Consider the following 14,435-nt stretch of genomic DNA (forward strand, 5'->3'; position numbering starts at 1 on the left):
TCTGGATTCAAAGCCCGGGTGGCAGTTAAACACAAGATGATGACTAGGTAGTACAAGAAAACTATATATAAATAAATAAATAAATAAATAAAGTACACCAAGGATCCATCTCCAAACTATACAAGATATATTTTTATCAAGCTATAATCCAACACTTGTTTGGTCTTTGTAGACGTACCACAAAGAGCTAAAAGGGAGAGAAAAGGTAAATTATTATGTAGCGAACTAAGCAAAGACAAGACATCTGCACTAGCCTATCATTGATGATGATTAGCCCTGTTGAACAAATAGAGAAACACACAGCAAACGGGGTTTAATAGCGACGCTGCACTAACAGCTTTCCTTCATAGCCGTCTGTCATTCATTGCTTCAGGGTTTCTACAACTTATGGCAAGACCAACTTTACCCTAACCATTACTTTTGGTTCGGGACAATTCATGGCGAAATGCCATGGTGGCAACTTCCAGGTCTGAAAAGTGAAGCTAATGCGGTGGTGACTTAAACTTGCATTCACTCTAGTGCCTATCAGGGGGCGACTCCTCAGGTTGCAAGAAGAAGTCCATTCATATAGAAGTCTATGAGAAAATGATTCTACTTCTCACTTGATTTATTACCTCAGTAAACATTGTAAACATGAGTTTATGGTCTCAGTCGTTAGTTTCAAATATTCTTTAATACAGCATGATGGTCCCATTTAGAGTAAAATAGACCATAAAGACACAGGGTACGCTTAGGGGCGTGGCTACCTTGTGATTGACAGGTGGCTAGCACGCAGCGAAAATGCAGAACTTCATAACCGCAGTCCACAAACCAATAGGTGACATCACGCTGACTGCGTGAGTGTATGGAAATACCTGCCGTTTGCTGGCGGGCTTACCGCATTTCTGCGTTTCTCACTCTGCATGGGAGATTCCACTGTCTTGATTCCTATCATACCAAGTTTGAAACACTTCCTGAGTAAAATACACGGTGCCTCGTAGACATTGGCTGGTAACTGTTTCAGCCGTGCAAAATCTTGGTTTAATAGAAAATTTCCATTAAATTTGCATTTTCTCATGTCACCACCGCTAACAGACAAAAACTTGAGTGTTGTTTGTTCAGCTATCCGAATCTGAGTGACATTATTTGGACAGGATATCATTTTAAAAACAGAGGTCACCAAACATTTTGAGATTTTAGTCAGGAGACAGAAAAAAACTGTAGCATCTTGCTTCTAATGTCTTAGCATTTTTAGGACTTTTGACAGATAGATTTTTTTTAAACCAAATAATGCCTTATTTTTAGATTTATTCATACAGTGTCTTTTAAGATCCACGGGAACCCTGTGCCTAACGGCTAATGTCAGTCTGTCTCAAAAGTAAACACGTTTATGTTGCTTTAAAATGTGATCACATGAAGTTGTGGATTGGGGAAAAAGCTCTTGAGTTTCTATCATACACACAGTTACTACACTACACAGTGTTCGATGTTGACATGGAAAAAAAAGGAGATAGAGACTACCCACACTATTGCACACAATAAATTCCAGTGTGCAGTAGTCACAGGAATGTAAAGCTTAATGTCAATTGCAGTCATATCTGGCGCAAGAAGGAAAACAGCGTGAGGAATGACAGACTGCAGATAAGCACTAAACCAACATCAGGTGAAGTATTTCATTCTGCAGGGTCAACTGAAGACCAAAGGTGTTGACGTACCAGTAAAATCAGTCGAGTCCTCTTTAAACTGCAACCCACAATAAGTGAAGCTCGTCTGTCACATCTCTGAAGTCCTTAATTTAGAATAATAGCCATGTTCACCCGAAACACCGTAACTCGCTGTGTTTATCCAACCAGCACAACACGGTTTATGTTTTCATCTCCTTTAGGCTGAGTCTTATTAATTGAAGCACTTGAGTGACAGGGCTTGTCAGGATCTTAACACGTTACTGCAGCTGTTGGCCGGTTCCCAAAAAAAGGCCAAAAGCTCTTGTAAGTGATATCCTCTGTCAGCAGTTAAAGGGAAAAAAACTCTCCATACGCTTTAGGCCTCGGGTGAGTTTGGCCTGCGACTGACAGTCAGCAGGAAGCGTCTGTCTGCTTTGCTAAAGTAGTGTTGTCCTGATGGCTCCACACTGTCCTGGTCTTTGATCGCAGGTGGTGCGAGGAAAATAATTATGCTCAATTAAATCTCATCATCTCCACCGATTTAAAACTGCACTTCTATAACAGTCGGACTCACGACGGACGGTTCTAAAAATGATCAAAAGTATTTCAGCAAGACCAGGGAGATCATATTTTTGATTCCACGCTTTTGTCTTTCCTTGTCAAAACATTGCATATACATTACCCATAATGCAACCTGGCTGCTGACAGCTTGGTAACGTCACACACACACATTCTTTGTTTCATTCTCAGACCCAACTGACACCGACCCAAGTGACATCCCTAGAGGACATTTCTCAGACTTTCTGCAGCCACACATGGCTTTAAACAGCTTGTTTTCACATATGCAGTCATACTTCACACCAACACTCCAACCATCGACACCTGCAAGCTGAGGCACAGCTCTTTAAACCCGATGGCGCATGTCAGAGGTCAAGGTTAAATTCAAACTCAAGAACATGAACTCAAGCCGAGGTCAGTACTTTTTACTGTGACCAGGACATCAAACGCCTAAAATCCTGAGATGAAATATACCAGCATATAATTACAGAAGGAGATGAATCAACATGAAGAAAACCATGTTTAAAACGGCATTCATCATTCCTCCTGTGCTGGTTGTCTACTTCTTTGAATGAAGAGCCACAAGGAAAAGAAGATGAAGTTTTTCTATGAGGTAATGTTGGCCGTCATTCCTCCCCTCCTCTACTTTATCTCCCTCTCTCTCTCTCTCGCTCTCTTTCAGTAGCACAGCAGCTCCAGTCTTGGCATGAATTACCAGCGGGCCGATACGCAATCTTACTGTGCAAACAATTAAAGGCCGCTCCTCTGCACTCAAAACTACTCACTCGTGTTGCAGCGTTGAGGATTAACCCAATACGCTTACTCATTAACAGCCGGAGACACACCAATGAATGGCATTCCTGGGAACTGTGTTTGCTAAACAATGAGACGCAGCGGCGAGCTACTTGTTGCAAAGATTGTTGTCTTGCCGGTTACCTTTGAACCTGGCTCCTAAGCTGCCAGGTTCAACTTGACTTTGATACAGGGAACACTGGCAGGATCTTCATTGCATTAAATGGGGAGGTACTAAAGTAAATGAATTGGCTTTTGGACTGCAATATTACAATCTGACAAAGTGGCCTTAAAGTCACGATACCATACATTTTTTGGGCAGGTCGATTTTAAACACATCTGCACAATGACGGCTGACTGTAGCTAGATGAAGAAATACCAGAAGGCAATGTATGCATTTCCGTGAGCACTGCCCTTGTTCTCTGTACTGTAAGTGAGCGATACAACCCCTTATAAAACACAACAACACTCTTTCCAAAAAGCAACCAGTATTTGACTCTTAACATGTGAAGTGCAAGTCTTTCACGTTTCAAGCTGCATGGTTTTAAATCACAAGTTATTTTCGTTTAAGTCACGTCTCGTCTTTTGGGAGTCTGGTCTCAAATCAACGTCGTCTCATTGCAGTAGTCTAAAGTTGTAATTTTTGTAACTTTCGTTTGCCTCGTGGTCAAGTCTCGCGTCTCAAACGTGCAGCTTCGTCATCGGCAGAGAACATTTGCAAACAACAAACGCATATTCATTGAATCCCAGAATGCTTTCTGCTTACCTCTAGCACTGGCCCGGCCCCCAAGATGATCTGCTCCACTCCACTGGCAAATCCCTTCTGGCTGAGAGCGGTCAGGTGATGAATGAGAAAGTTCGTGCTTTGCGTCTTCCCAGAGCCGCTCTCCCCAGATATAACAATGCACTGATTTCTCTCTCTCTGCAGCATGGCGTGGTACGCCACGTCCGCCACGGCGTAAATATGTGGCTCCAAATTGCCCAGTGCGTGATTATCGTACAGCTTCACATACTTGGGGTTGTAGATGGGCAGGAACTTGAAGGGGTTAATGACGATGAGGATGCTTCCGACATACGTGTAGATCTTTTCCTGCCGGAAGCGTGCGCGCAGGTTGTCCAGCAGCGAGCGCTCGTTGAGCTCCGGCAGGTGGCACAGATCTGCGTGGTCCCCCTGAGAATCAGGCTGTGGCAGCAGTCCGCGCTCCACCATGCATCGGCGCTCCTCAGTGACCTGAAGCCACATCTGGAGGCTGCCCCCATAGTGAATCGAGCCGTCCAGGTTCTTCTGCCTGAGGAGGAAGCGGTAATCCTCGCCGCCGGACAGCGGGCGGTGCTCTAACGCCACGCGGGGCCAGAGCATCATCCTCTGCACGGGACAGTCGCAGGGGTTCAGCACCCATTCTTCCCCACCGAACTCCTTCACCTCAGCCAGAACATAACACTTGGTGCGGTCCAGCTGCAGGCGTTCAATGGCGCGTTCGATGGCCTCGGCGGCTGTGGTGGTCTTGCGGGCGCTGATCGGGCAGTAGATGGTGCCCTCGGCCAGGGCGCCTGGGTAGATGCGCAACGTGAACTCGGAGTTCTCGAAGCGCGACCGCCGGCCCAGTGTGCCCATGCCACCAACGCCACCACGAGCACTCATGGCGGAGCAGGAGTTCCCATTAGCAGCAGCCGACACTGGCACGTCCTTTACTGAGCTGGAGCGGCCACCAATTCAAGACATTACCACTGTGAAGCAGAAGAGAAAGACACAAATATCCATCAATACCCTGAAGATCTGGGACTGGTCTAAACATCTAAATATCACTTGTTTGAAGCAGACACTAAAAACACAGATTACACATCAAATAAACAGCAAAGCACCAGCAGGAATGACTCTGCATGTGATCTGAAACTGCAACAACTTCTACCAACTGTTGAATTGATCTAAATCCAGACCAAAGCCCTCTGCAATCAGCCAGCTTTTACGAAATTTGTCGGATTATGACAGAGACTTCATGTGCTGTGATGTAATCTAAAAGGGGCCACATTATTTAACTGGAGCCCCGACATGCAGACTCATAAAGGATAAAGGATAAGTCATCTGGATCTACAGGATTACCATTAACACACGTACACGCTCCCGAGCACACACATAAACTCTCGCCAACGCCGTGACCAACAGCTGCCGTCCTCTTTAGTGAAGAAGACACAATCACGCCATTCACAAGTTCCCTCTTTAATACACAGCAGAGGGACATCATGGGGTGAAGAGGCCACGGAGAGAGAGAGCGAGAGCGAGCGAGAGAGACGAGTGACTGAGCTGCTGACAAAAACTCTGTGATTTCTTCACCATCAGGTTTTGTAGAGTTCTGTGGCACAAACATTTCATAAACCACATCTGAATCAATCAATGCATGTTATTTTTGAATGGTCAATTGAACCGGTATTTTCATACACAATACACAAGCATTCAGCAAATTGGGCAAAATGTTCCTATTAGCCATCAACGATAAGTTAACCAATACATTCAGCATTGCAAGGGATGGCTGTGTGTATGCAAAACTGCTAATAAATAAGCCAAATATACGTGATGGCTCTTAAATAGACACAGTGACAATAATTTGTGTCACATTTAATGCCGATGAGGCAGAAATATAAAGAGGCACTTTATTGTGTTTATTTCTGTCGACCGCAGGTGAAGCCTCCACTGCAATAGCCGTTGAATTCCTTCTTTCGTCAAAACCAGATAGCACTGCAGTCTTGTGTGTCATCAGCCTGACATGTTCAATGCATTCCAGGAGTTATCATGTGACGCGCTGTAATTTGTCTTTATTGTACCCACTTTCCTTTAACTCGTCTCTCGACTTCTACTTTAGAAACCAATTTTCAAAGCAGGCGAATGAGCGTCGACTTGTTGCTATCAGCTGTGGGCTTTTGTCCAGCAGGTAGAGAAAGGAACGACGACGTACCGAGTTACTTAAGTTGCTATGTGTGCCGTCATCCCCTACAGCCAGAAGTAGTCCGAACCCAGAAGATATTCAGTTCAATTTCATGTACGACAAAGAAAAGGATCAAATGCTCACATTTCACAAGCTGGAACAAAGACATGTTGCAGATTCATTTTCTACAGTGTTGCAGCTCCAATCAACATCTTAATTGTTCTTGTTTGCACATGGCCAGGTATAAATGGGAGAAAGGCCACACCAAACAGAAAAAGTGCATCATAAATACATTGGGGTTTATTTTGCATAAATTGCATGAGCAGCATGACCAAGGCAGAAGAAGAAAAACAAAATTGAAAAGAGGAAATGGAACAGGGACACATTTAGTTGGTGCGCAGATTGGAGCACAAAGGACTCCTGCCCCCCGGTCATTTCCTGTCACCCCACGTCCAACCTCTCCTGCCATGTGTCTCCTCAGCAACTTTGGTATGACCATGAGGGGCACAACCACGCACACGGGACCTCTCCTCTTTCCAAATACAGACACACACACACGAGACAAAAACACACACATATCAACTTTAACCTCGAACAAAGCGTTCAATTTATCTGCATTAAGCTCAATCCATACACACACAGCCAATGACAGGTATCAACTGACTGTGATGAATGTAGGTGTGTGTGTGTGTGTGTGTGTGTGTGTGTGTAGCACTGAGTTCGGGCCCGGCGCCTGGAACAGATGGTCAGCTCGCTGCTTAAAGGATAGGGAGGGAAGGGGGATTTAGGGTTGTGGCCATGCTGGCTGCTTTTCTGTTTACAATCACACGAGGACAACCAGCTAACAGACGCTTTCAGGAAAACAGTAACGACCATCTCCACTGCTCCTTTGCTTTGGATCGCTTTACAACTGCAACAACCACAGAATGGAATTGTTCATGAATCATCAAGAAAAACTAGTAATTTATTTGGATAACAAAGTCATACAGTTGAAAAATACGAACTCTGCTTTTGCTCAATCAGCCTGTTATTCAGAAATTTGCCACACACATTTTAAAAGATTAAAGACAAATTACAGGCTTTCTTCGAAGACATAAATTAGACGGGACTAAATAAATTCAGGGCTTGCGTCGGTGCTGTAACCTACAAACACAGATCACCTGGTAGAAAAATAAAATGGGCTCCTCTAGCCCTCCGACAACAGACAAACAGACCGGCCTCACTGGTTTGTATTTAATCCTTGTAAGGAACGCAGCGACCACAGTCAGCTGGTTAAATAACGGGTGTTGACTTGAATCAGGAAAGATTCAAATGAATGACAAAAATGAATTGAATTCACTTTAACAAGTAGACTGTGGTGACTTTAGGAGCAGTCTGCACCTACAGTGTTGAATAAGTGTTAATAATCATAGGACATTGGTTTTTTCACAGATGTTATTTTTCTTTCAGCAGCTAATTTTACACGACAGTGCTGCCAACATGTGAACTAACATGCTTCGTTGAATGAAATATCGTATCGTGAAAACCGTTAAAACCCTAGTAAGAAGAGAGTAAAACGAGGAGAGAATGAGCAAACTGGAGAGAAAAGGTTTGTCACATTCTGCCGTTCACAGATATAAGATTGTGAAAGCAGCTTGCTTAGTTTAAATATCTTCAGTGACCGGGAAGCATGTGAACAATGAGAGATGAAGCCTCAGCATCCTGCACTCACATGCCCATAGAGGCACCTGGTCACCACCACACACATTCAGCTGTTGTCCAAGTGATACACAAAAATGTGTGAGTGCTACTCTTTTGTCTCTTTTGTTTTATCTTCTGAGATAACATATCAACTATTCACTCCTCAGAACTACGTGTTCCACACCAGCATTGTTCTCTGGACCGCAAAAAAAGAGAATAACATTGATAAACAAAGCATTCTGTTCCAACGCAGTACAACTGCATATTCACACCTTGCGTTGACGGCGTCACATTGTGTCGTGACGACCTGTGAGACCGCACAGCCACAGAGAGAGCAAAGAAGAAGAAGAGAGAATGTCTGGGGCATGATATCATTTCACCTGAGCGCTGCGGTAACTTTAAAAGAAGAATGCTTGATGTAGATAAACTAGAGGTTTGTGCCCTGCAGGAATTGACAAAGCAGGGGGTGGGGGTGCAGGCAACAGCTGGAAGAAACCTGCAGTGGCGTCTTCTTCATTTTTGTCCTCCTCCGACAACTGAACCAGAAACAGATCCGGTTACTTCACCTGCATGCTCAGGGATTAGGAATCACAGTCAAGTAATCTGACCCTGGAATCTGTTTGATGGTACTTTCCTCAAGCGACAGCAGACCAGGACTGACCCAATCTCAGCGAAGATATGGACCGGAAAGCACATTCCATATGTGTCAAACAAACAACACACATGTTTTTGCGTGAAGTTAAAACTTAGATCAGATGTTATCCGAGTTCATTGGAGTTAAAAGTAATGTTGGAATGTATCTGTACTTGGATCAGCGACTTAAAACGACCTGTAGCGTGAGCGAAACTTTGGTGTGTAGTATTCGGGAACACAAAAAAAGTGCAGTCGATTTATAAAACAAAAAGCATTTAACAGATGGACAGATTTTCAAACTATGACATGCAAACATCTGGGAGGAATCATGTTTTTTCTAACCGACAACAAAGGCGTTGTCATTGGTTTTGTAGGTCTGAATATTGGTGAGCCGGGGACATTTCTTAATTCTAAGCTGCATCTCGACGTGGACGTGAACGGTTCAGCATCAGTGCAGCGATGGAACACGATCGGGAATTTGTTTTCATTTCAGCTCAGTGCGCATGTTTCTCAGAGCACACAGTGTGTGTGTGTGTGTGTGTGTGTGGAAAGCACAGTCTAAATAAAAAGGTAGTTCCGATTTATAAGACTGCTTGTATTTATTGATGAAAAGGAAATAATTTGCAGTAATATAGAAAAAATTGAGGATGTGATTATTGTGCATTCAAATCGTTGACGGGTGAATTGTAATTGAATGGTGAGGCCAGTGAAGATTCACACCTCCAGTGTGATTTATGAACGACTTACTTACCCAAAACACTCGCAAATAAACATAATTTATTGACATATATATGATAATTAGAAGAAAACGGCGCTCTTTGTATTCTTTCTGTTGGCGGTTCCCTCAGACAGGAAACCAAGGAGAGCTTCAACCATGCGAGTCAGTCTCTTCAATGGCGGCCATTGTTGCTGAAGAGTGAAGGATCAAGTTTGGTCAGCATCCTATGAGGTGAAATCATCTTTCTGAAAAGCAGTGCGTGTCACCGTCATCAAGGCTAAGCGTGTGTATTCAAGGCTCATAATGTTGTGGCGGCTCTTTATTGTGCCTTTAGCCACTGAGCATGCGCTACACTAAGGTGTGTGAGTTGGCACCGACTCTCACACCTTGTTTACGCATTTTATTATGTTTGTCTGTGAATCCGACAGCTCCGCGGTGCCATATTATGCTGCTGATGTTTATTAGCTACATGTTGATTATATCTATTTAATTTAACTCGTTGTAGAAATCAGTTTGAAATCAAGTGTTGCTAAAAGATACAGTATACTGTACTCAAATCTTTGACAGTATTGTTCGTGTTTTCATTGCTCAAACCAATATGATGTCTGTCTTATATCCTTCATCTGCCGGTCAGCGGAGCTAAAGCTCAGTAAAGGTTTCACTGGGTGTGTTCATAACTATGCTGGGTGAATTACAGAAAGACAGGCGTGACATCTTGTATTTACTAGTTGTATTACTATCAACACCAGTTTGGCCACTTTAATTGTCCTACTTTATAATCATTTTATTGTTTCATGTCCTTTTGTTTCTGTCAGACGAGAGAGAGATATTGACATAAGTACTATAAAAAGTATGCTGGAGAAGCATGATTTAAAATCTGGAAAGTTTGCAGTCATTCAATTTGATAAACATTTTATGTGATGGGAATGTTGTTGGATGTAACAGCTTTGAAGTTTTTGTTGCTGACTGAGTCAGTAGTTTCCTAAATACTTTTTTTATTTGGAAAGTACTTTGTAATACTCATAACAAAAAGGTGTGCTTAGTTTATTGGTCTACCGGTGTCATCACATGTGTGAAAGAAGGTGCTAGAACAGAAAGTCAGACTATGTTATGCAGTATAAATGCTACACAGAAACTCATTTCCCTGCTTTTAATAGGGCCACGCTGCCTTCAAAAGCAGGCCCAACCCCCCTCGCTGTTACAGGCTGAGGAAATTGCCCTTCAGACATAAAACGTACACAGTACAAGCGCTCATGAAAACCGTCTGTAAAGGAAAAAGGGATGGGCATGAGCTGCTGAAAATGCACTTTGATTGTCATATGGAAGATATATCGAAAGTGCTACAAAGAAGATTAAACGCTGTGCGATGCCCGCAGCATTTCCTGTAAAGAATGTTCACATAACATGGTGGAGTAAACGAAGACACGTTGAGAGCAGGCGTTTAAAGCAGACAGACACGGTACGGATTGAGCCAGATTTTTTCCGCCAACTAATTTTAGAATCAGGCTGAATTACTGCCAGATGCAGTTGTTGTTGACGTAATGTTTGACGAGTAACGATTGTTGCCTAAATGGAGTGTTGGTTGGATTTCTGACATGTCAGAAGTTTGTTGTGTCTCCTGAGGAGCTGGGAAGAGTTTTTTGCACGGGGCTAAATAGGTTAATATTCCATAGAAGTAGTGTACTTCACTGTATAATTGTATTTGCTTCAGTGGGATTAAAATTCCTTTTAATTGTAAACCAGTTTCGGTAACGTTATTGCGATGCGGCGCTGCTGAAGACTGCAGCACCGCATGCGTACAGGCTCGCTCTCACGGTGGGGCAGTTCTGGCCCCCACACCGAGCAGGTCAATGGTCCGATTTCCCTTCTGAACGCTGTCAAAAGATCCTTTATAAGCTGTTGTGAACTTGTTTTAATATTATTGAAGAAGACTCCAAGTACAAGCCAATCATACAATATGGATGTGGTCATCCATCTGTACTTCCCGTTTGTGTTGTTAAACAATTTCCCAAGCATAAAATGAGGATTTTGGTTCGATGCAGCATGACAGCGTGTCAGATCCACCCACCATGTGGTGGTCATTTCTTTAGGCGGTCAGGAGGACACGCCCCAGCTGTATGAAAGCACAGGAGAGGTCAGCTGATTGATGAGTGGTGGTGGAGGTCCCATGCAAGCACCAACATGTCCGGCAAACGCACACACACACAATGACAGGTCACCATTCCCTGCACCCAAATGTATCAATGTGTAACACAACTCTGCCTCTGCTGTGTCGCACAGAAACAGTTCACCTAAAGCCTGGAGCTCACAGGGAACTGCATTGACCGTGTCAAGCAGAGAGCGACAATTCTCCTGCCTTGTTTGGACTGCGTGTGGAGTGACATGATGATAGCAGTGGGAACAGAAATCTGCTGTCAAACCGGTTACTAATTAGTTCCAATTAATCAAAAAGACCAAACATTTACAGGTTACAGTTTCCTGCTAACTGTTAGGAAGCAAGCGCGGTTAGCTAAGGGAGCTTGTCCCGATAAAGCCTCTACAAAGAAACCCTTCTGGAAGACACACAGATTAATTTGCCACTTTCTGGCACGACGAGGCCTCGTGTATCTCCGTGTTGTATCGTTGTGTTACCAAACACCTTTAGGTTTGGACAGTTCGTTTGGATGCCACCCATCCTCTGGTGTGTAAGAATGAGCAGCAAATTAATTATTAATGAAAATAAAAGGAAAACCTGGACAAACAGCAGAAGTTAAAGCTCAGAGATGATTGTGGATTTGTGTCGCTCCGACTGCAGGTGTAGACCTGACTTACAGTTTAGCTAAAAATGTTCCGTTTTACACCATTTCAAATGTGAAAAACATGATTGGATGAAGGCATCGCCTAAGTGAAAGGTTGACAGAGGTTAACTTATTTTCTAGACGTTGTGGTAAATTGACTGCAACATGAGGATATGGCCATGCAGCCAACTGCAACTTCTCCCTGTATTTAACTCACTGGTGAATGACCATGTTTGACGCTAATTTGGGTCAACGGAAAACGAGCAGCGCAGTCAGCGTCTTTAACATTTCGGTTTTGTGGTTTTGTTAAAATTGCAGTTAATACATGCAAATGCTTCCTGGAAGCTTTAAATGCGTAGACTGTGCTCACTGCTCCAGAACCTGGACTTTTCTTTTCAGCACCGGTAGACTTGCCAACTCAGGAAATATTTCCCGGAGCAGTTTGCTAATGCTCAAAGTGACTGAAAGCAATTATTAAGCAATTCTTCAGATGATTTCTTAAAAGGGACAATTAAAACTAATCTGTAACTACTGCAGACGTAACGAGAAAACGCAGGAATCGATCTCCTGTAAAATGTACACAACTCAGGTCCACACTTAAGTGCGAGGAGCGTCGCAACTATCCGATTCCTCAGTTTGGTCACCGCTCTGATGAACCATTAGAGGAATGAGTCAAGGTGAACTTAAGGGAGTGAATCCACTTGTCAGTTGAAGCCCAGAAGGAAGACTTGTTTTTGTTTCTCATGCACTGACGGCAACAAGGTTTCAGGGCCTGAAACAAACTTTACTACCTCTGTGTTGTGCGCTCACTCACACGGCTCTCAAGTCTCTCTGTAACTACTAATGAGTAGGAAGTAATGGTCGGGGTGTGGCACATGAGCTCTGACCGAAATATTCAGCAATACACAGCAAAGTGTGAGAGAAGAGACGGCGACAGAAAGAAACGCTGAGTTGACAAAATGAAGGAGAGACAGACAGACAGAGGAGGACAGAAGAGGACAGAAGAGGATGTTGGTTTCCTGAAATCTGATCCGTGGGAAAGTGAGAGTGAGACATAATGAGGGCTAACCTGGCTTCAGCATGCTGAGACATCACTGTTTATCATTACTGCACTTTCACACAAGGTTTATTCCACTATTTCAGTGACGAGAACTGAGCGTTTACGAGCAGTAACGTCCAGGAACCTGACGTCTCCCTCCACTTCACAAGGTCGGTAGAAATCACCGGATTACAAACAAAAAGGTCGGAATGAATTTCGCTGACCAGCGTCTTCAATTCTTAACCCAAACACACATTTCATTATCTTTATTTAGGTAATGTCAAACCACATTATACACATTGTTTAAAGGACCATACTGGTCATTTTGCGTGCTTTCGCACATTAACATGACGTTTTGCGTATCGATTGTTATCTGTGAAGGTAAAAGCTTAACATTTGCCGCTTCAAGTTTCTCAAAATGTAAGGGTTTGCTGCTTTTCCTCTTTCATATTACATTTAAATTTTTATTTTAAAGAAAACAATAATTGGTTCTAGCACTAATAACATGTACTTTACATTTTGCAGCCCATGCTGCTCGGTTATAGAATCTATAATATAGATTATTGGATGTAGTTTTCCAACTTTTCCAAGTAGCCATCGGTTTCCATTTATTTTTGGACATTAAAATCTTTTGGAACTCATTCTGGGTTCAAGTAAGTGCATTTCTGCTTCCAAGTTCAAGTAGCTTGCATGGCAACAGAGTGCAGATTGATTTGAAGAGTGTCCATTACACAAAGGGCATGTAACTTATGATGCAAACTTGATGTTTACACAGACGGATTCAACAACCTTCTTCTCTTCTCTTTTGTCGTGTTTGCTGAAATCTATTTTTCTTTTTTTCGTGATTGTGTGTTTAATTTTTTTGGAAAAACATCATAATTTGCTGAATAAAAAAAGGATGAACCAACAAGAGTCTATTGATCGATTGTCAACAGAAATATATTGAAATCCATGGCTGCCTCTAAATTTGACAGCATGCATTTGGAAATGTTCATCACAACTGTAACTTTCCAAAACACAGGTATGGGCCTTTAAATTCTCAAATTATTTAGTTTTAAAGCTCCAGTTCAAATTCATTATCTAGGTTTAGGTATTTTAGGCATAAGACACAATATTTATTCATTAAACAAACCACTGCTCACCAAAGTGAAACAGGAAATCATTTGGTGAAAGAGACATGAAACCAAGAACAAGTTGACTCAGTTTGTGAGTTGACTCAGTCAAATCAACTACAACGTGTTGGCCTTTATTCTGCTGGTATTTTAGGTCACAGGAAGTGTGTTACCAAGACACCTGAGCCGGTGAGGCCGGAGCGGCGCTGGAACAAGTCCATGCTGGAATCACTGTCCACACCGTAATTAAAAACGACTGAAGGCCTCTTATAGGCCCGGCCTGTGCACACAGCAGAGGATAACTGTGGCTGGTCACTCTGAATGAAGCGCTGGGCCGACACCAACTCCCTCTGCATTCCACCGACACAAAAATATGACACTGGAGGAAGTGCCGTGTGTGTGTGTGTGTGTGTGTGTGTGTGTGTGTGTGTGTGTGTGTGTGTGTGTGTGTGTGTGTGTGTGCTAAATTAAAAGCCCAACTGTGCTGTGCAGGACCTATTCTTGTTATTGCCTGAGGTGGACTGGAGGGAGAAAGCAGAGGAAGGAAATTAATACAGAGCAG

General features: G+C 43.1%; 1 protein-coding gene across 8 annotated transcripts in view; it reads right to left on the reverse strand.

Moving 5' to 3' along the window:
- myo9aa (myosin IXAa) overlaps positions 1-14,435 on the reverse strand; it is a gene marked incomplete at its 3' end in the record, with an annotated part of 96,658 nt that overhangs the window by 70,683 nt on the left and 11,540 nt on the right. For all 8 annotated transcript variants that reach the window (XM_079291093.1, XM_079291094.1, XM_079291096.1 and 5 more), the window contains exon 2: positions 3,760-4,721. In XM_079291093.1, coding sequence (XP_079147219.1) covers positions 3,760-4,635 — 876 coding nt within the window. In that variant the 5' untranslated portion in view covers positions 4,636-4,721. The remainder of the gene's footprint in view (positions 1-3,759; positions 4,722-14,435) is intronic.

This window comes from Melanostigma gelatinosum, assembly GCF_949748355.1.
Source record: "Melanostigma gelatinosum genome assembly, chromosome: 2".
NCBI lineage: Eukaryota > Metazoa > Chordata > Actinopteri > Perciformes > Zoarcidae > Melanostigma > Melanostigma gelatinosum.